Here is a 23,965-nt window from a genome sequence, read left to right as displayed (position 1 = left end):
AAGAACAAAAGAAAAACTGAAAGAACAAAACAGCAGCAGAATCACAGAACTCAAGAATGGACTAACAGGTACCAAAGGGAAAGGGACTGGGGAGGATGGGTGGGTAGGGAGGGATAATTGGGTGGGAGAAGTAGGGGGTATTAAGATTAACATGCATGGGGGGGTAGGAGAAAAGGGAGGGCTGTACAACACAGAGAAGGCAAGTAGTGATTCTACAACATTTTGCTATGCTGATGGACAGTGACTGTAAAGGGGTTTATAGGGGAGATGTGGTACAGGGGAGAGCCTAGTAAACATAATATTCGTCATGTAAGTGTAGATTAGTGATACCAAAAACAAAACAAAACAAAAAAAAGGGCTTTTCCTGTGTGGTAACCTCCAATGAGTTCTACACAAGGGTATAAAGGGCATATAAAAGTGTAGGCAAAGGGTCTGTTTACATTTATACAGAAAATCAAAGCCTAGTTGGGCTACCCCGAAAATGAACTAAGATATGATATGAAAGAGAACTTCCAACATCAGCACTCTCTGGAAGACTCATGCTAGAAGATGATCATCAAAAAACCCCAACAAAGATCCACGCACTGCTACAGCTGTAGATGCACTCATCCCACCAGTTCCTGGACTTGTCATGGGAATGAAGAAGGAGATATCTAAGCTGGCCTGTGCATACAGTAGAACAACAAATTTGACTGGATCTATACTGTTGGAACGCAACCAAGAGTTAGAAGTGCAAATTGTAGCACTTCAAAATCTTACAACTACAGACTATTTACTGTTAAAAGAACATAAGGGATGTGAACATTCCCCAGGAATGGGTTGTTTTAATTTGTCTGATTTCTCTCAGACTGTTCAAGTTCAGTTGGACAATATCCACCATATCATAGATAAGTTTTCACAAATGCCTAAGGTGCCTAACTGGTTTTCTTGGTTTCACTGGAGATGGCTGGTAATTACAGGTATGCTTTGGTTATGTAACTATACTCCTTTTATGTTAATGTGTGTGCACAATTTAAGTAGTAGCTTAAAACCTATACATGCTGAAGTTACTGTACAAGAAGATATGTCAAAGAAATAATCAATCTTCCCATGCTTTCTTCCGCCTGCTACTTCTATAGCTTTTCTTCTTCCTTCCTAATTACAACCCTTAAATAGAACTCGTGCCTCATATCAAATTTACCGAGTATCATAATTCTTCCAAGTGGTAAAGATACCTCAAGACAAATGCTGGGCATAGAAGCTACAGGGCATAAATATGCAAAGAAATAAAAAGCTAACCATTTCAAACAATAAGGCTTCTCTCTCACTTACCAACTTTACATTTCCCTGTATGGCCCCGGAAGATGACTGGTTAGCCAGAGACGGGTAAGATTCCTCAAGGGAGGAACAACCTAAGACAGGCACAGTCGCAGGGGGGTCATCAGGTGAGAAATTGGGGATCAACAGAGTTGAGGCTTAGAACCTCACCCCCCCATTCTGAGAGAAATCTTCTGCATATGTGGATGTTTTATTGCCCTTGTCTAGCTTGGATTAACACATAGTCTAGAGGCACACACCTGATCATCTACATTTGCTCTCTTACAACACTAAACTATGTTTTCTACCTTTATCTTGTATCTACCTACCACTTCAGTATTTTATTAAAAATAATAATAATAAAGAGAGAAATGTGGTATCCACATATAAATCAAGTATAAAAACCAAATGAGTATTCATATTTGAACTGACTGTTTATAGTTCATAATGCATGAGCAAAACCGAAAGTTTCTGTGATGACCGCCCTTGTACTGTTCACTATGTAACTTATTCATTATGTAAGAATTCATTCTCCATGTAAGAACTTGTTTGTTATGCCTCAGAAGATTGGAGACTGACAAAAATTAGGCTTGGGGTGGATTAATGATTGTGCATTGAGCATTGACTCCCCTATACAGAATTTTATTGTTGTTAACAACCATTTGATCAATAAATATGAGAGATGCCCTCACAAAAAAAAAAGGACAGACTTCCAATGGTTAAATAAATAAGTAACTGGGATGTAATGTATAGTATAAGGAATATAGTCAAGATATTGTAACAGCTTGGTAGGGTGATAGCTGGAACCTAGAATTATGTATATGAATGTTTTATCACTGTGTTGTACACTTGAAACTAATGTAATGTAATACTGTGCGTCAACTACCCTTCAATAAAAAATAACTATAAAAAAAAAAAAAAAGGAATATGCCTCAAGGTAATACAGGCTGTACATGAAAAACCCACCTAAGATGAAGAGCAAGACAAGGGTACCTACTCTCACCACTTCTATTAAATGTAGTACTGCAATGTTAACAGAAAAGTTAGGTAAGGAAAATAAATAAAAGACATCCAAATCAGAAAGTAAACATGTATCTCTGTTTGCAGATATGATCTTATGTATAGAAAACCCTAACTCCATAGGAACACTATAAGAACTAATAAATGCTATAAAGCTGGTGGATATAAAATCAACCTACAGAAATTAATTATAATTCTATACACTAACACTGAAGTATCTGAAAAAGAAATTAATGGAACAATCCCATTTACAAGAGCATCAAAAATAAATAAAATACTTAGTAATAAATTTAACCAAGGAAGTGAAGATATGTATGCTGAAAATTATAAAATGTTGATGGAAGATATTGAAAAAGACATAAATTAGTGGAAAGACATTTTTGTTCATGGATTACAAAACTTAATATTGTTAAAATGTCCATATACCCAAAGTGATCTACAGATTTCAATACAATCACTATAAAAATCTGAATTACAATTTATACTATATTAGATAAACAGACCTAAATTTAATATGGAACCACAAAAGACCTAAAGTAGCCAAACCAATCATGAGAAAGAATATCAAAGCTGGAATCATTGTGCTTCCTGATATCAAAATGTATCACCAAGCTGCAATAATTAAAACAATATGGTACTAGCATAGATATGGACATACAAATGAATGGAAGGAGTAGAGAATGCAGAAATAATTTACACATACATGGTCAATTTATCTTTATCAAGGGTACCAAAACACACAATGGGGAGAGAATATTCTCTTCAACATATGATGTTGGGAAAACTGAATGCCCATGAACAAAATAATGAAATTAGACTTTTGTCCTACATAATACACAAAAATTAACTGAAAATGTAATAAGGACTTGAATGTAATATCTGAAGATATAAAATTTATAGAAGAAAACATAGGGGAAAGTGTAATGACATTGGTTTTGGCAATGATTTCTTGGATGTGTCACCAAAGCACATGTAACAAAAGCAAAAATAGGCAAGTGGGGCAATGTTAAACTAAAAAGTGTCTGAACAGTACAGGAAACAATCAACAGAGTGAAAAGCCAACCTAAATGATGGAAGAAAATACCTGCAATCTATGTATCTACTACAGGGTTAATACCTAAAATATATAACGAATCCTTACAATTCCATAATGAAAAAATAAATAACCCAATTAAAGAATAGGCAAAGGACTTGAACAGACATTTCTCCAAAGATGACATACAAATGGCCAACAGGGGTATGAAAAGATTCTCAATATCTCTAGTTATCGGAGAAATGGAAATCAGAATCACAATAAGATATCACATCATGACAATTAGCATGGCTATTGTAAAAAAAAAAGAAAAACCCACACACAGGAGTGATGGTAGCAGGATGACTGAATAAGACGTCCATTGTTCATATCCTTCCTTCAGCAACAACAATTTGATAGCTATCCATGGACAAAAGTGTCTTTGTGGGAGATGTGTGGTACAGGTAGGAGACAGTGAAACCTCAGTGCAGTCCAAGAGTGAGGAAAGTCATTTCGAGAAACAGGCCTTACCCAGATGGCTGACTCAGAAACAATTCCATAGCCCTCAGAACTTGGCAACAGCCCCATTTGCCTTTGGTTCTGTCACCAGTGCCATATGCTAAGGGACCTGGGAGGAGTATTGCCTACCTGTGTGTCAGGTAATAGGCATATGGACCTTAGTCCTGGCTGTGAAGCCTGAAGTGACCCTTGAATAGGCTCCAGTCTCTCTCAGCCATATTCTGCGAGTCTGTGGAGAATACTGAGTTACCCAATCACCAATGGATAAGAGACTCTTTGTGGAAGTCCAGAAGTCTAGCACAGAAGTTACAAACACCACTGGAGCAAAAAATTGAAATTGGACACACTGCAGAGGGTAAGAGGAATCACCCTCTCTGCATCAACCCTTCCCCAATGCAGCAGAGCTCAGTGCCAAGAGATCCCTTACTGACCCATGATTTCTCCTGTTGTGGATAATGACATTGTGTGACTGCCTGATTTCCCCAGCTGTTAGAACACTGTCACAAGGAAAGTGGCACATTTTTCTGTAACCTTATTGAGTTTTGTGTCATGACCTGCACAACTAAGTGGTGTATGTTTTGGGATGGTTGCTGGTAAAAGAGAAGCCAAGGGTTGGAAAGGAACACATCAAGGGGATGTGGATCCTACAACCATGTCAGGAACCTCAACAGAAGGCCCAACATGAGCCAATGAAGATAGCTTTCCTATGCCCTGACTAGGCCACGTACACTTACAGTGCTTAGCACCTTATCTATATATCCCCCACTCCATGGCTGACATCTGTGACTGCTCCCAACAACACCAAGAACAACTTTTGTAGACAGCCAGTAAATGAATGAAGAAAGCCAGCTAAATCTGTGGACATGGAAGAGACCACACACTTGATCATTTAGTACTGCCCTTGCGAATGCAAAAGAGGCTATTAGCACAAGGCCTGGCTCTACAGGATCAAGAGAAAGCATACAAGCTTTAGAATTCTGTCACAAGAGAGAGCAATAAATATGGAGCATGCTTATTCATAGAATGGCCGAGAAAGTCTCAAAATACCTAGCAGTGCTGAGGGAAGATATTTCTCTCCTGAATTCAGACAGTAAAGACTGGAGTAAATGAATGCAATTTTAAAAGTGAAGATAGCAATAAAAGAGTTAAATGAATATGAAAAATTCAGGAAACATGATGTCACAAAAGAACACAATAATGTTTGAGTACCTTATCCCAAAGACATGGAGATCTGAAATTTACCTTAAAAATAACTCAAAATAGCTATTTTAAGGAAGCCCCGTGTGCTGCAAGAAAATACAGAAAAATAATTCAATGTAATTAGGAAAACAACACATGATCAAAACAAAAAGTTTAACAAAGAGATCTTTTCAGTCTGTAAATTATTAGAGTCCCAGAAGGAAAAGAGGGAGTGAAGGAGGTACTGAGTTTATTTAACAAGTAGTGGCTGAGAACTTCTCAAATCTGGGGAGAAACTTGTACATCTACATTCATGAAAGTCATAGCTTCCCAAACAAACTCAGCTTAAAGAGATCTCAAAGATGAATTATAATAAAACTGTTTAAAATCAAAGGAAAGAGAAAATCTTAAAAGCAGTGAAAGAAAAGAAGTCTGTAACTTACAAGGGCCTCTGTATAAGGCAATAGGGGACTTTGTCAGGAAAAACCTTACAAAGAAGGACAAAGATGATGCTATATTCATAGTGCTGAAAGAATAAAACTATCAGGCAAGAATACTCTATACAGAAAAGTTGTCCTTTAGAGGACTTCAGAAGAAGGACAGATAAAGATGTTCCCAGAAAAACAAAAGCTGATGGCATTTTTCACCACTAGACCTGCCTTGCAAGAAGTGCTGAATGGAGTCCCTCAAGTTGAAATGAAGGAGGCTAATTAGTAACATGAAAACATATGAAAATATACAACACATTGGTAAAGATAAGTATACATTCAAATTCAGAATACTCCAATGGTAAAATGTGGTGGGATATTAAGCACTTAACTCTATAATAAAAAGTTAGACAAAAGTTTTAAAAATATTTTTATGCTCAGTGAAACAAGCCAGGCAGAGAAAGACAGGTATCAAATGATTTCACTCATCTGTGGAGTATAAAAACAAAGAAAAAAACTGAAGGAATAAAACAGCAGCAGACTCACAGAACCCAAGAATGGACTAACAGTTACCAAAGGGAAAGGGACTGGGAAGGATGGGTGGGAAGGGAGGGATAAGGGGGAAAAAGGGGCATTATGATTAGCACACATAATGTGGTGGGGGAGGGACTTGGGAAAGGCAATATACACAGAGAAGACAAGTAATGATTCTGTAGCATCTTACTACACTGGTGGACAGTGACTGTATTGGGGTATGTGGTGGGGACTTGATAATAGGGGAAGTCTAGTAACCATAATGTTTTTTAAGAAATTGTATGTGAATGATACCAAAATAAAAAAATAAAATATAAAAAGTGGGGAGTAAAAGGCAAAAGATTTTTTAATGTAATTGAAGTAGTTAGTGTAAAACTATTATATCTATAAAAGATGATCTATGTAAGTCTCATGGAAACCACAAAGCAAAAACCTACAGTACATTCACAAACAGAGAAGGCAATCAAATCATACCACTACAGAAAATCATCTATTCACAAAGGAAGACAGAGGAAGACATGAACATGGAAGGCACAAAACGGTAAGATAACAATTGACAAGATGGCATTTGTAAGTCTTTACCTATCAGTAATTATTCTAAATGTAAATGAATTAAAGGTATAGAGTAGCTAAATGGATTTAAACACACACACACACACACACACACACACACACACACATACACACACAGAGATACCAGGACCCAGCTATATGCTACCTAAAAGAGTCTAACTTTAAGGACACAAAATGCTCAAAGTGAAAGGATGACAAAATATGCAAGTGGAAACTAAAAGAGAGCAGTATCTGAAAAAATAGACTTTAACTCAAAAACTGACCACAATATAATGAAGGCCATTATGTAATTATAAAAGGGTCAGTTATTCAAGGGGATATAACAATCATAAATATATATATGACCAACATCAGAGCATCCAAATATATTAAGCAAATATTATCAATTCTGTAGCCACAGTATGTAATAGTAGCTAACCTCAATAATCCATTTTCAATAATATATAGATCACCCAGAGAGAAAAGCATTAAGAAGACAGTGGACTTGAGCTATATTTTAGACTAAATAGACCTAACAGACATATACAGAAAACTCTCAAGCAGCAGAATACATGCTCTCAAGAGCACACAGAATATTCTCCAGGGTAGATTGTACATTAAGTCACAAAAGAAGTCCTAGTAGAGTTAAGAAAATTGAAATAATATCAAATATCTTTTCCAACCACAATGGCATGAAACTAGAAATCAGTAATAGGAAGTAAACTTGAAAATTCATAAGTATGTAGAAATTAAACTGTACATTCCTGAGCAACCAATTATTTGAAAAAGAAATTCAGAAGTAAATTAAAAACAAAATATTGAAAAAAACAAAAAAAATAGGAACACAAAATACCAAAATTTACGGGATGCATCAGAAGCAGTTCTGAGAGGGAAGTTTTTTAAATAAAGGCCTACATTGAGGAAAAAAAAAATTTCAAATAAAAAACCTAACTTTACACCTCAAGGTATTAGAAAAAGAATAAAGTAAGTCAAAGTTGGCAGCATGAAGGAGGTAACAAAGATTAGAGCTAAAGTAAGTGAAATAGAGAAGAGAAGAACAAGAGAAAATTAAAGAAACTAAGAGGTGGTTTTTGAAAAGATGTAAAATGGACAAATTTTTAGAAAAATTAACTAAAAGAAAATAAAAAGAGAAGACTCAGATAAGAAACTTTAGAACTGAATGAGGAGACATTACACAGATACCACAGAAATAAAAGCTTCAAAGAGGTTGCTATGAACAATTATATATCAACAAATTGGATAACCTAGAAGGAATGGATGAATTCCTAGAAACAGACAACATACCAAGCGAATCATGAAGAAATGGAAAATCTGAACAGACCAGTAACAAGCAGATGGCAATCAAATCAAAGCACATACTAATCAAAAACCTCCCAGCAAAGAAAGGCAAAGAACTGGATGGCTTCATGAGTAAACTTGACCAAACATTTAAAGAACAATTAATGTCAATCCTTGTTAAACTTCCAAGAAATGGAAATAGAGAGAACACTCCCAATGTCGTTTTATGACACCAATACTACCCCAATTCAAAAGCCAGGTAAGTATACTACCAGAAAAAACAAACAAACAAAAAAGAACAAACTACAGACAATATCCATGAATGATTGGATGTAGAAATCCTTAACAAAATACTACCAAATTGAACTCAACAGCACATTAAAAGGGTCATATATCATCATTAAGTAGGATCTTTGCTTGGAATGAAAAGATGGTTCAACTAATGCAAACTAATGTGTGATACATCATATTAAGAGAATGAAAGATAAAAACTATATAGTAGGATCTCAAAAAGATGGTGGCATGAGAGGAGAGACAGAGGATTCCTCCTAAAACTGGATACAATTAGAAAATTTAATTGGTGCAACTAATCCTGAGAGAGTAACAGGAAAGAGGATGGCATCAGATTGCACACACCTAGAGAAAAGAGCAGACCTCACCGAACGGGGTAACGTACCAGAGCTGTGGCTCTGCGGGACCTGAGACCCTCCCACACCCCAGCTCACTGGCAGGAGGAAGAGAAACAGAGCAGGGAGGGAGTGGAAGGCTTGGGACTGCTGAATACCTAGCTCTGGAGATCTGCGCTGGGAGCACAAACCTGCATTTCATGGTGCTTTCATGAGACTCGCAGGACTACTGGGTTGGAAAGTTAATACAGGCAGAGTTCCTGGGGAGACTGGGATTCTGGCTGCTTGTGGAAAGCAGGGATCCATATCTGGCTGCTCTGGGACAAAAACATACCTGTGTGACTGGCCCACTGGCTCAGGCAGTGGAGACAGGCACAGGAGCCGGGAGGCGGGGAACAGCTCTTTCCTCCCCCCAGGCACCAGTACCGCTCCCTGCGACCCCCGACATTGCTTCAGGGACTCAGCAGCTCCAGTATAGAGCTTCTGGACACTAGAGGGCACCATATACAAACATGAAATGCCAAAGGAACCTTGTCCAAAGTAAAATTGTTAATACAACTCCTGAGAAAGATTTAAATGATATGGACCTCATGACTCTTCCTGAAATGGAGTTCAAAATAAAAATAATCAACATCCTAATGGAGGTACGGAAAGATATCCAAGAACTCAGGAATGAATTCAGGTCAGAGATCCAATCATTGAAGAGCACAATGGAGGGTATTAAAAGCAGCTTGGATACAGTGGAGGAGACAATAAATGAAATAGAAACTAGAGAAGAGGAATACAAAGAAGCTGAGGCATAGAGAGAAAAAAGGATCTCTAAAAATGAAAGAATATTGAGAGAACTGTGTGACCAATCCAAACGGAACAATATTCGCATTATAGGAATAGCAGAAGAAGAAGAGAGAGAAAAAGGGATAGAAAGTGTCTTTGAGGAGGTAGTTGCTGAAAACTTCCCCAATCTGGGGAAGGACATAGTCTCTCAGGCCATGGAGATCCACAGATTCCCTTGCACAAGGGACCCAAGGAAGACAACACCAAGAAACATAGTAATTAAAATGGCAAAGACCAAGGAAAAGGACAGACAGTTAAAAGCAGCCAGAGGCAGAAATAAGATCACATACAAAGGAAAGCCCATCAGACTAACATCAGACTTCTCAGCAGAAACCTTACAGGCCAGAAGGGAGTGGCATGATGTATTTAATGGCATGAAGCAGAAGGGCCTGGAACCAGTATTACTTTATCCAGCGAGATTATCATTTAAATTTGAAGGACGGACTAAACAATTTCCAGATAAGCAAAAGCTGAGAGAGTTTACCTCCCACAAACCATCTCTGCAGTCTATTTTGGAGGAACTGCTATAGATGGAAGTGTTCCTAGGGGTGGATAGCTCTCACCAGAGGTAATAAAATCATGGTAGGGAGGGTGGAGCAGCAGATTGCAAGGCAAATGCAAAATTAAATTGACTATCCCCAAAGCCAATCAAGGGATAGAGAAAAAGTACAGAATCTGATACCTAATATATAAAGAATGAAGGAGGAAGAAGAAGGAGGAAAAATAGAAAAGAACCTTTAGACTGTGTTTGTAACAGCATACTAAGTGAGTTAAGTCAGACTCTTAGATAGTAAGGAAAGTAACCTGGAACCTTTGGTAACCACAAATCTAAAGCCTGAAATGACAATAAGTACATACCTATCGATAATCACCCTAAATGTAAATGGAATGAATGCACCAATCAAAAGACATAGAGTCACTGAATGGATAAAAAAATAAGACCCATCCATATGCTGCTTACAAGAGACTCACCTCAAACCCAAAGACATGCACAGACTAAAAGTCAAGGGATGGAAAAAGATATTTCATGCAAACAATAGGGAGAAAAGAGCAGGTGTTGGAGTACTAGTGTCAGACAAAATAGACTTCAAAACAAAGAAAGTAACAAGAGATAAAGAAGGACATTACATAATGATAAAGGGCTCAGTCCAACAACAGGATATAACCATTCTAAATATATATGCACCCAAAACAGGAGCACCAGCATATGTGAAACAAATACTAACAGAACTAAAGGAGGAAATAGACTGCAATGCATTCATTTTAGGTGACTTCAACACACCATTCACTCCAAAGGACAGATCCACCAGAAAGAAAATAAGTAAGGACTCAGAGGCACTGAACAACACACTAGAACAGATGGACCTAATAGACATCTATAGAACCCTACACCCAAAAGCAACAGGATACACATTCTTCTCAAGTGCACATGGAACATTCTCCAGAATAGACCACGTACAAGGTCACAAAAAGAGCCTCAGTAAATTCCAAAAGATTGAAATCCTACCAACCAACTTTTCAGACCACAAAGGTATAATACTAGAAATAAATTGTACCAAGAAAGCAAAAAGGCTCACAAACACATGGAGGCTTAACAACACACTTCTAAGTAGTCAATGGATCAATTACCAAAATAAAATGGAGATCCAGCAATATATGGAAATAAATGACAATGACAACATAAAGCCCTAACTTCAGTGGGACACAGCGAAAGCAGTCTTAAGAGGAAAGTATATAGCATTCCAGGCATATTTGAAGAAGGAAGAACAAACCCAAATGAATAGTCTAACGTCACAGTTATCAAAATTGGAAAAAGAAGAACAAATGAGGCCTAAAGTCAGCAGAAGTAGGGACATAATAAAGATCAGAGAAGAAATAAACAAAACTGAGAAGAATAAAACAATAGAAAAAATCAATGAAACCAAGAGCTGGTTCTTTGAGGAAAATAAACAAAATAGATAAGCCTCTAGCCAGACTTATTAAGAGAAAAAGAGAATCAACACACATCAACAGAATCAGAAATGAGAAAGGAAACATCAAGACGGACCCCGCAGAAGTACAAAGAATTATTAGAGACTACTATGAAAACCTATATGGTAAGAAGCTGGAAAACCTAGAAGAAATGGATAACTTCTGAGAAAAATGCAACCTTCCAAGACTGACCAAGGAAGAAACACAAAATCTAAACAAACCAATTACCAGCAAAGAAATTGAAGCGGTAATCAAAAAACTACCCAAGAAAAAAAACCCTGGGCCAGATGGATTTACCTCGGAATTTTATCAGACATACAGAGAAGATCTAATACCCATTCTTCTTAAAGTTTTCCAAAAAATAGAAGAGGAGGGAATACTCCCAAACTCATTCTATGAAGCCCACAACAACCTAATACCAAAACCAGGCAAATACCCCACCGAAAAAGAAAATTACAGACCAATATCCCTGATGAACGTAGATGCAAAAATACTCAATAAAATATTAGCAAACCGAATTCAAAAATATATCGAAAGGATCATACACCACAACCAAGTGGGATTCATCCCAGGGATGCAAGGATGGCACAACATTCGAAAGTCCATCAATATCATCCACCACATCAACAAAAAGAAAGACAAAAACCACATGATCATCTCCATAGATGCTGAAAAAGCATTTGACAAAGTTCAACATCCATTCATGATAAAAACTCTCAGCAAAATGGGAATAGAGGGCAAGTACCTCAACATAATAAAGGCCATCTATGAAAAACCCACAGCCAACATTATATTGAATAGCGAGAAGCTGAAAGCATTTCCTCTGAGATCGGGAACTAGACAGGGATGCCCACTCTCCCCACTGTTATTTAACATAGTACTGGAGGTCCTAGCCATGGCAATTAGACAAAACAAAGAAATACAAGGAATCCAGATTGGCAAAGAAGAAGTCAAACTGTCACTATTTGCAGATGACATGATACTGTACATAAAAAACCCTAAAGACTCCACCCCAGAACTACTAGAACTGATATCGGAATACAGCAAAGTTGCAGGATACAAAATCAACACACAGAAATCTGTGGCTTTCCTATATACCAACAATGAACCAACAGAAAGAGAAATCAGGAAAACAACTCCATTCACAATTGCATCAAAAAAAATAAAATACCTAGGAATAAACCTAACCAAAGAAGTGAAAGACTTATATTCTGAAAACTACAAGTCACTCTTAAAAGAAATTAAAGGGGACACTAACAGATGGAAACGCATCCCATGCTCATGGCTAGGAAGAATTAATATCGTCAAAATGGCCATCCTGCCCAAAGCAATATACAGATTTGATGCAATCCCTATGAAACTACCAGCAACATTCTTCAATGAACTGGAACAAATAATTCAAAAATTCATATGGAAACACCAAAGACCCCGAATAGCCAAAGCAATCCTGAGAAAGAAGAATAAAGTAGGGGGGATCTCACTCCCCAACTTCAAGCTCTATTATAAAGCCATAGTAATCAAGACAATTTGGTACTGGCACAAGAACAGAGCCACAGACCAATGGAACAGACTAGACAATCCAGACATTAACTCAGACATATATGGTCAATTAATATTTGATAAAGGAGCCATGGACATACAATGGCGAAATGACAGTCTCTTCAACAGATGGTGCTGGCAAAACTGGACAGCTACATGTAGGAGAATGAAACTGGACCATCGTCTAACCCCATATACAAAAGTAAACTCAAAATGGATCAAAGACCTGAATGTAAGCCATGAAACCATTAAACTCTTGGAAGAAAACATAGGCAAAAACCTCTTAGACATAAACATGAGTGACCTCTTCTTGAACATATCTCCCCGGGCAAGGAAAACAACAGCAAAAATGAGTAAGTGGGACTATATTAAGCTGAAAAGCTTCTGTACAGCAAAAGACACCATCAATAGAACAAAAAGGTACCCTACAGTATGGGAGAATATATTCATAAATAACAGATCCGATAAAGGCTTGACATCCAAAATATATAAAGAGCTCATGCACCTCAACAAACAAAAAGCCAATAATCCAGTTAAAAAATGGGCAGAAGAGCTGAACAGACAGTTCCTCAAAGAAGAAATTCAGATGGCCAGCAGACACATGAAAAGATGCTCCACATCACTAGTTATCAGAGAAATGCAAATTAAAACCACAATGAGATATCACCTCACACCAGTAAGGATGGCCACCGTCGAAAAGACAAACAACAACAAATGTTGGCGAGGTTGCAGAGAAAGGGGAACCCTCCTACACTGCTGGTAGGAATGTAAGTTAGTTCAACCATTGTGGAAAGCAAAGTGGAGGTTCCTCAAAAAGCTCAAAATAGACTTACCATTTGACTCAGGAATTGCACTTCTAGGAATTTACCCTAAGGATGCAGCACTCCAGTTTGAAAAAGACAGGTGCACCCCTATGTTTATTGCTGCACTATTTTCAATAGCCAAGAAATGGAAGCAACCTAAGTGTCCATCAGTAGATGAATGGATAAAAAAGATGTGGTGCATATACACAATGGGATATTATTCAGCCATAAGAAGAAAACAAATCCTACCATTTGCAACAACATGGATGGAGCTAGAGGGTATTATGCTCAGTGAAATAAGCCAGGCGGAGAAAGACAAGTACCAAATGATTTCACTCATCTGTGGAGTAGAAGAACAAAAGAAAAACTGAAGAAACAAACAGCAGCAGAATCACAGAACCCAAGAATGGACTAACAGTTACCAAAGGGAAAGAGACTGGGGAGAATGGGAGGGTAGGGAGGGATAAGGGCAGGGAAGAAGAAAAGGGGGTATTATGATTAGCAGTTATAATGTTGGGGTGTGGGAAAGGGGAGAGCTTTGCAACAGAGAAGACAAGTAGTGATTCTACAGCCTCTTGCTAAGCTGATGGACAGTGACTGTAATGGGGTTTGTTGGGGGGACTTGGGGTAGGGGAGAGCCTAGTACACATAATGTTCTTCAAAAAAATAAAAATAAATAAATTAAAAAAAAACAACAACGTGATCTTGATGGCAAGTTGAATGCATCATGTTTGGATAAATGGCTCTTGATTTATACATATGGACCTGGTATAAATGTCAATATATAGTTATTTTCAGTTTCCAATGAATATTGAATCACATTATTCAGGAGTGATATAAAAAGTATTCACATAAAGCATTATTGTTTCTTCTTGTGCATAAAAAGAAAAAAAAACTATATAGTAATCTCAAAAGATGCAGAAAAAGTACTTGACAATATACATCCTCTCAGGTTAAAAACTCAACACGATAAGTATGGAATGAATCAACCTCAATATAATAAAGGCCATATGTGAAAATCCCACAGCTAATATCATACTTAATGGTGAAATGTTGAAATCTTTCCTTTAAGATTATGAATAAGTTTAAGAAAACTCACTCTTATGATTCCTATTCTACATAGTATTGGAAGTCAGAGCCAGAGAAATTAGGCAGGGAAAAAAGAAAAATGAAAGACATCCAAACCAGAGAGTAAAATTAAAATTGCCTTTGTTGACAGATGATAAAAACTTAAATACACTAAAAGACTCCCCCAAATATATAAAATATATACTAAATATACTAAAGACTCCCACAAACAAAATAAGAAAACATATTCAATAAGGTTGCAGGCTACAAAATCAACATACAGAAATTATTTGTGTTACTATACACTAACATTATATCTGAGAAAAGAAAAAAATAGTATCATTTACAATAGTATAAAAAAAATAAATAAAATACTTAGGAATAAATTTATTACCATGGAGTTAAAAGATCTGTAGTCTGAAAACCATAAGATTTTGATGAAAGAAACTGTGGAAGACACAAATATAATATATTCCATATTTATGGACTATAAGCGTTAATATTGTTAAAATGTCCATAGTATCCAAAGCAATCTACAGAGTTAATGCAATCCCTGTCAAAATATTAATGGCACTTTTCACAGAAATAGAACACATAATTCTAAAATTTGTATGGAAGCACAAAAGATGCCAAATTACCAAAGTATACTGGGAAAGAACAAAGAAGGAGGCATTATTCTTTCTGCCTTAAAACTATATTATAAAGCTACAGAAATCAAAATAGTGTGGTACTGGCATAAAAATGACACATTGACCAATGAAACAGAATTGAGAGACCAGGAATAAACTCTCACATATACAGTAAACTAACATTTGGTGAGAAAGGTAATAGTCTCCTCAATAAATGGTGTTGGGAAACTGGATAATCATATGCAGGAGAATTAAATTGGACCCCCTTTCTTACACCATTCACAAAAATCAATTGGATATAGATTAAAGACTTAAACATAAGACCTGCTGTTATAAAAGTCCTAGGAAAAAAAATAGGATAAAAGCTCCTTAACATTGGTCTTGACATTAATTTTTAGTCATGGCACCAAAAATACAAACAACAAAGAAAACAAAAGTGAGATTACATCAAATAAAAAACCTTCTGCAAAGCAATATAAAATCTATAAAATGAAAAAGGCAACCTAATGAATGAGAGAAAATATTTGCAAACCTTCTATTTAATAAGGGGTTAATATCCAAAATATATAAGGAACTCTAAAACTTGATAGCAAAACAAAACAAAAAAAAATTAAGGAAAATAAAAGCAACAACAAAACAAATCAGGTGAAGTGTGGAGAACACAGCCCGTGATTCCGTCACCTCTTCCTATGTTGCCAACAGTAACCACACTAGTGGCAGTGAGGATTTGATAATATGGTAACTGTGGAACCACTGTGCTGTGTATTTGATACCAATATAAGGTTGAATATCAATGACACTTAGATTTAAAAAAATACTTTATTTCTAAAAAACAAAAAATCAGCAGAGTATTTGAATAGACACCTTTCCAAAGGAGACATACAAATGACAAAAGGTATGTGAAAAGATGATTAACATCACTGATTATCAGGGAAATGCAAATCAAAAGCATGATGAGATGTCACCTCACCTGATAGAATGACTATCATTAAAAAGACAGAAGGTAAGAAGTGTTGGTGAGGATGTGGTGAATAGAAACTCTTGTGCATTGTTGGCAGGAATGTAAATTGGGAGAGCCACTGTGGATAACAGTATCGAAGTCCCTCAAAAATTAAAAATAGAAGTATCATATGATTCAGCAATCTCACTTCTGGGTATCTATACAGAGGAAATGAAATCAGCATCTCAAAGAGGTATCTGCATACCCATGTTCATTGTAGCACTATTCACAAAAGATATGACAGCAACCTAAGTGTCCACCAATGGATGGATGGATAAAGATGTGGTATATATGTACATATAATGGCCTATAATTCATCCATGAAAAAGAAGGAAATTCTGCAATTCACAACAACATGGATTGACCTTGAGGGCATTATGCTAAGAGAAATAAGTCAGAGAAACAAATACTACATAACCTATTTATATGTGGACTCTAAGAAGGTGAACTCTTAGAAACAATGAGTAGAAAAGGGTTTGCCAGGAACTGGAGGTGGTAGATATAGAGAGATATTGGTGAAAGAGTATAAACTTCCAGTTATAAAATGAGTTACGTTCACAGGATCCAACATATAGCATGGTGACTATAGTTAACAGTATTGTATCATACACTTGAGAGTTGCTAAAAGACTAGATCTTAAATGTTCTTAACCACACACATACACACAAAAAGGTAATTTAAGTTATGGTGGCATTAACTATCCCTACTGTGATAATCATTTTGCAATAGATACGTGTATCAAAGCACACAATGTATACCTTAAACTTACACAATGTTACATATCAATTAAATTTCAATGAGCTGGAAAAATTAAAATTTTGCATCATAGTCACAAAAGAGTTTATAGTTTTCTACTGAGACTAGCATGGGAACATAACGGTACAGAAAAAGCAGATGGAATAATTTAAATAGCACTGGCATTACCAGGTCTTTAAAAGCTTGGTAATATTTCTGTGTGAAGGCATTTGGACCTGATATTTGGGTGTGTACATTTGAGAAAGGAGGTTAAATAACTATTTTCTACATTACTCCTATAATAATTACTCTATTTAGAATTTCTGTTTTTATTGGTGTCAATTTTGGTAAATTTCATATTGAATTTTTGTTTACTTCTCAATGATTTGCTTTGAGAATGTTAATGTTATGTTATTTGGTGCATACATACTTGAAATGGAAGTTATTGGTATGATTTTTACTCCTTTTAAAAGTATAAAATGCTTTCATTTTTCTAAAAAATGTAAATTTGGTGAGGATGTGGAGAAATTGGAAATCTTTTACAATGTTAGTGGGACTATAAAATGGTGTTACTGCTTTGGAAAACAGTATTAAGTTTTCTCAAAAAGATTAAGACCTGCCATATGATCTAGCAATCTCACTTCTGAGTGCATTTCCAAAGAATTAAAATCAAGACTCAAAGAGATATTTTCACTCTTATGTTGACTGCAGCATTATTTACAACAGCCAAATAATGGAAACAACCTAAATGTCCATCAATGAATGAATGTAGAAAAGATGGTATACACATACAATGTAATATTATTCAGTAATTACAGAAAGAAGGAAATCCTGCCAAATGGCGAGAACATGGATGCACCTGGTGGACATTATACTAAGTGAAGTAAGCCGCACACAGAAGGCAAATACTACATGACACCACATGTATGAAGTATCTACAATAGTCAAAACCAAACTCATAGAAATAGGACTAGAGGTTGGGGAAATGGGAAGTTGCCATAAAGTTTCAGTTATTACAAGATAAATAACTTTTAGAGATATGCTGTTCCACATTGTGTCTATAATTAACACTATTACTGTATTATGCACTTAAACAGTTTAAGAGAGTAGATCCCATGACAAGTGTTCTCAGGATAAAAAAAGGAAAAAAATGAGAATTCTGATGAAATTCTTAAATCTTAAAAAAATAAAATAATGTTCTTTTTAGACAAAGTCCATTTAATTTCTATATTCAGAAAATATTTAAAATTAATATAAAATATTAGTATCTTTCCTGAACAAAGAGTTCATGATACTAGATTTACCTGTGTATTCCAGGTGAAATCCGGCAGCAGAAACACTGATGTCTGATTGAAAATTTAGATAGAGATTATTAGATGTACTATTCAAAAGATGGGGTATTGTTGTTCCTGAAATGATAATTGAAAAGGTAGTCAATGATCACATAATAAATATTACAGCAAAGTAAGTAAATTAACTACTAGTCAGCCAGTAGACTGTTGCTGAAATTATGTATTAGTCAAGTGCTTTTCAAGAATTTTTAAGTAAAAATATTTCTCACAGATTTCTTTTTAGTTTTATTTTCCTTGACTATCTCCAAGGAGATAAACTTTTGAGATCACTTTAGATGGCTCCCTTAAAAAAGGCAGGAGCAACAAGAACTGACCAAAGTCAAAGCAGTAAATTTTATAGATCAACTAAAATAAATATTTTGAATTCCATGTGGATTTCGATATTCGATGCATGAGCTAACAATAAACTGAATTTTAAAGTGTGCATGTAATTTTTATGGTACAGTAACTTAAGATTTTGTATGGGTTCAGAGGAGATATTTATTTATTGCCCTTTATTATATTAAAATTTTTAAATATTTTATATATATATATGTATATATATATATATATATGTATGTATGTATGTTCTATACCAAATCAGGTACCTTGGTATTTTTTATACTCTGACAGCAAAGCTGGTAGTTAGTGTTCCAAAAATCCCATTATGAACTAGTATTAGCTTTGTCTCTTGGCAAATGCATTATAATGATGTTCTTCTAAATTTCTAGAGGAAATCAACTTTATTCAATTATTGAGTCAAAGTAGAAAATATCTGCTTGAACCAATTACTTCTTGACTATTTGACACTGAGTACTAGTTCAAAATCCTTATGACTACAACTGAAGCAGTTTCAAATGACAAGCTTAAAAATAACTGTCAATTCTATGTTTTAAGATAAAGTTCAATAAGCCTACGAGCTATATATTGCAAACTTATTTTATAAGGAACGAGGCACTTGACACTTTATACAACTCTGTGAACCTTAACCACTGAGTGATCCTTCTATAAGAGAAATCAGGATGACTTCGTTATAGAACACATCCTTGATTCTGTTTTTGTTTTTGTTTTGCTTTCTAAACTTGCTCTCTGTCCATAGTGTCCTATCTGTATCCCTGGAAATAGGTAAACAGAAATTCAAGGTCACTCAACTTGCTTTTAGTCTTTTAGGGGATCTCAGTGATTAAGAGTTCTGATTCTGAAGTCACACCAGCTGGGTCCCAGTCTCATTCTAACATTACTGTACAACCTCAGGCAACTTAATCACTGTACACTTCAGTGACCTTCCAAGACTGCTAGGAAAGACCAGATGAGGAAATGTATGAAAGCCTTACACAGAGCTAGCACTCCGCAATAACAGCTGTTATTCATCCCTTTTCTCATCTTCACTGTTGTATTTATTAAGAGACTATTACAACTAATCTATTATAAACAAACATATATTCAAATTTTTATGAGTTTTTTCCCAAGAAAGATTTCTTTCTAAAACTATATCTAAAATATTTTTTATGACTAAACCAAATTACTCCCACTCTAGATATTTCTTCTTTCCTTTACTCAATTATGATGCTGAAAACTAGTTACCATACTTCATTTAAAAATCTATTAAAAACTTAAAATCATTAAACTGGTTTCAGTATATCTGAAATGTGTAAGTTAATCATATATGTTCATAATTTTAGAAAGTATATTTAAAGACTATAGTTAAAATTAAAGTAAAACTTGATTTCATCTTTTGTATGCTGAAAGAAGCTGTTAGATTATTGCATAAATTACCTTTAAAAGCCTTAACAAATTTAAAAACCTCCTGGTCTTTGTATGTGTATGTATATTAATTTTATATAATTTTATTCATTTCATAGAAATAATTTTGCATTCTCTTTATTCTTACTCAACAGTGCCTTGCAGTATTTACTGTGTTGTTACATGGTCTCTATAATTATTTTAATGGCTGTATACCATTCTATTGATTGGACAAGCATTGTCTAATTTTTAACTATTATTGTTTATCCTTGTTTTCTTAAGGGAAAGGGGCACACATACTCTTCCTGAACCACAGCTCAGCTGAAAAAATTACCATTAATATAAAAGCATCAGTAAATAATTACACAGATACAGTAAGAACATAGTAAGGTTTTAAAGAGCAATTTCAATTTCATTACCTGTAAAGCCTTTCAAAATTCTAACCTTGTAATTTAGTTTCTTGTATATAGTTTATAAAAAGCAAATTAAAACCACCACTAAGAGTTCTGGGGAGATCTTTTAAAAAGGAGAGATTTTTATATGCTTAATTATATCTGATTTCAATTAAGCTAGTTCTTTTATTTACCTGAATAACTTCCAAGTCTTGGAGCATTGTTGTCTCCCCCATCATAAAAATCCAGAGAATCCCAATTATGTTCTGTAGCAAAGCTGACAACTTGCACCTGTGAAATAAGTACTGGTAAGGATACATATTCCTAAAAAATATCAATATACTCTAGTCTACTTAGCCCACTAAAAAAAGAATGCAAAGGTTGAACCAGATCACTGTGGTCCTTCACAGGATTTTAACAGAACTGAGCGTTGCCATTATGACCCTGGCCAACATGAGCTGACTTTTATAACAGAGGCATAAGGGGCACTTACAAGTGCTCACTAGAGTATAACAAAGAGAATGTCTGCCACCATCTCAGAGAGTTATTACAAGTGCTATGAATTTAATGCCTCAGTGCCAGGCATCTGATGTATGTTCCAAACAATTGATTACATTTTATGTTCTGGAGTGTTAGATTCTTGTCATTGATTGAGTTTTATCATTTGCTTTAGCTAGTAGGAAATAGCCAGATTAGTGGCCCACAAGTATATGGGACCTTATATTATATAGTTTTCTGAACTAGGTTTATCCTGGATACATTTTATTTTTCCTTTCTGCATAATTTTGCTATTTCCTGTCTTTCTTTTACTTAAAAATACAAAACAAAGCAGTATTACTATACCCTATGCACATTTTTAACAGGTTTCAATAAGGATGACAGAAAGTGATACTTTGTAACTGATTTGGTTACATCTTTTAAATATTATTTTTATGATTGGAGTTGTAATAATTAAATCACTGTGATAGTACCTAAAGTTGATAAGGGATATGCTGGATTATAATTCTCTCATATCTTTTATATTTTATTTAAAGAAAGAGGCATGTGTTACTTTGTTGTACTTCACTTGGCACAGCTTGAGCTTTTCCAAGAACACACAGGACCTTCACAACTGTGGATGCTATTTTTCTCTTTGTTTATTACATATTTTATAGTTTTGGAGGCGGGAAAGGAACAACTTTATTAAATCAATTTATTCAGCTAACGTCTGTTTTAATGTAAAGCACTACACCCATTCATTCTCCAAATATTATAACAGCGACATTCACTAAAAATTTCTTATCCACAAAACAATCCATCATTATTCTATTCAAGTGAATGCCCATGCCTCTTTTCCAGGGGTGAGTGCCACATGGCAACAGATACTCTGACTGTGAGAAAGGCATTAGTCCCAATGGCAGTGTTCCAGGACAGGAAGAGGACCAGAATTAAAGCTGTATGGTTTTATTACAACCACCACCTCCTTAAATAATCATCAATCTCCCTTCATATCTGAATTTTCCTTCAATTCAAGGAAAGAAAAGATCATACTCAGCTAAAAAAAAATGATTCATGCAGGAATTGACATTTGGGATAAGCTAAATGTATTGAATTTTTCCACTGAAAAAAAACGAGTCAGGAAGAATGTTGAGAAGGCAAGCAATGAGGTGGATTTAGTGAACCATCAGTAATTCAATTTAGCCACAGTGGAGAGCATTTACATAAGAGGAAATATGCAAGCATAGTTAGAAAAAGTAGAGAAAAGTTGGAAACAGCAGAGCTTAGTGGATAAATACAAGAGACGTTAGAGTCAGAATACTGGAATCAGCAACTTCCGGGCTCCCTCTACTCACGGGCAAATTGTTAATCTCTCTATACCAGAGATTACTTCCAAAAATCACTTCAGTAATTATATCTAATTCATAGATTTGTTGTGAAAATTAGATAATTTTAGCTTTAAACAGTGTCCAGGGTGTATTAAGAATTTACTGTATTTTGGCTAAGAGAGAGATTGAGAGAGAGAGAGACTATTGACTGAACACGACCATAATAATTAGGCAGTTGAGGAGTATTCCATTGAAGGCTTTAGAAGGGAACTAAAAGGAGCATAAACAGTACTACACTTACAGTATAGCACTGCAGTGGTGAGGAAAATAAAACTGAAAAGAAAATTTTAACATCTACTGCAGTAGCTTGTGTGGAAAGCAATGAAAGGCTGAAGCAGGCTGGAGCAGGAAGAGTGGAATGGGACACCTAGATGTCACAAGTGTCGCTGTAGGGGAAGTTACTGGGTTTTATACGATTTGAATGGGGAAGGAAGTAAGAAGGAAAATTTAAGAATAGTTAATCCTTTTTTTCCCCTTAGTTATTATGATCAGAGCAGTGGTAAGAATAAAAAATGTAGACATCTCCAGGAAAACCAATTGCCTTGGTGAAAGGAAGAAAATTTATTTAATTCTGTATTCCTATGTTTAGCAGACTGAATGATGGCTTTCAAAGCTATCACGTCCTAATTGCTAGAACCTGTGAATATAACCTTATATGGAAAAAGGTCTTTAAGGTGTGATTAAACTAAGGATTTTGATTAGAAAGATTTGAATAGAAAGAAAGATTATCTTAGATTATTCAGGTGGACCCTAGATATAATCATATGTGTTCTTATATAAAAGATGCCAATGGAGATGTGACACAGACAGAACAGGAGAAGGCAAAGTGTGCCATGGAGGCAAAAATGTGGGATGTGGCCAGATTCCAAGGAATGTTGGCAGCCACCAGAAACTGGAAGAAGCAAGGAGAGGATTCTCTTCTGGGGAGAGTGCAGAGTAGGGATTCAGCCCTGTCAGAACCTTGGTTTCAGAGCAGTAAAACTGATTTGGGATGTCTGGCTTCCACTAACAAGTAAAGACAATAAGTGTCTGTTATTTTCAGCTATCTGATTTTTGGTAATTTGTCATAGCGACCACAGAAAACTAAAACAATTTGCACTAGAATTCTTGACAAACTGTGAATGTACTTTGGCATAACAAACACATAAAGGGTATAAGAGATTCAAGTAAATGATTAAGGACTTACTATGACAAAAATTAAATGACAGCTAAGTAAGATTTCAAAAGAAGCAGCTACTAATTCAGTCTTCAGAAGAACTTCGCATTAGGTGGAGTTATCCATCATGGCAATTGGGTAGTCTTATGAGGTAATAAATTTCCATTCACTAAAACCAGATATCCCTCATATAGACATTCAAGCCCTATTTTACTTAGGAAGATTATATGAACTCACGATGATCATTCTACAAATTGACACAATTAAATAACAAACATTTTTTCCTATGTTTCATCATATAAAGATTGCCCTTTTGCTTGATAATTCCACTGCTGTTGGACATGGCCCCTTAGGAATTCTCCCACCCAATTTATTTTGCTAAAATATATGAACACGCAAATGAATGAATTCACTCCTACTCCTCCCTATAAACT

The 23,965-nt window shown here is 35.5% G+C and overlaps 1 protein-coding gene across 5 annotated transcripts in view; it reads right to left on the bottom strand.

The window, feature by feature from the left end:
• Positions 1 to 23,965, bottom strand: part of CSMD3 (CUB and Sushi multiple domains 3) — a 1,218,504-nt gene that overhangs the window by 139,067 nt on the left and 1,055,472 nt on the right. For all 5 annotated transcript variants that reach the window (XM_057497816.1, XM_036876426.2, XM_057497817.1 and 2 more), the window contains 2 exons: positions 20,705 to 20,801; positions 18,349 to 18,453 (listed from right to left, as the gene is read on the bottom strand). In XM_057497816.1, the coding sequence (XP_057353799.1) occupies positions 18,349 to 18,453; positions 20,705 to 20,801 (202 nt within the window). The remainder of the gene's footprint in view (positions 1 to 18,348; positions 18,454 to 20,704; positions 20,802 to 23,965) is intronic.

Source organism: Manis pentadactyla, chromosome 3 (assembly GCF_030020395.1).
Source record: "Manis pentadactyla isolate mManPen7 chromosome 3, mManPen7.hap1, whole genome shotgun sequence".
In the NCBI taxonomy this organism is placed as follows: Eukaryota; Metazoa; Chordata; class Mammalia; order Pholidota; family Manidae; genus Manis; species Manis pentadactyla.
The sequence above is the reverse complement of the archived record's forward strand: the minus strand, read 5'-3'. Positions and strand labels throughout refer to the sequence as shown.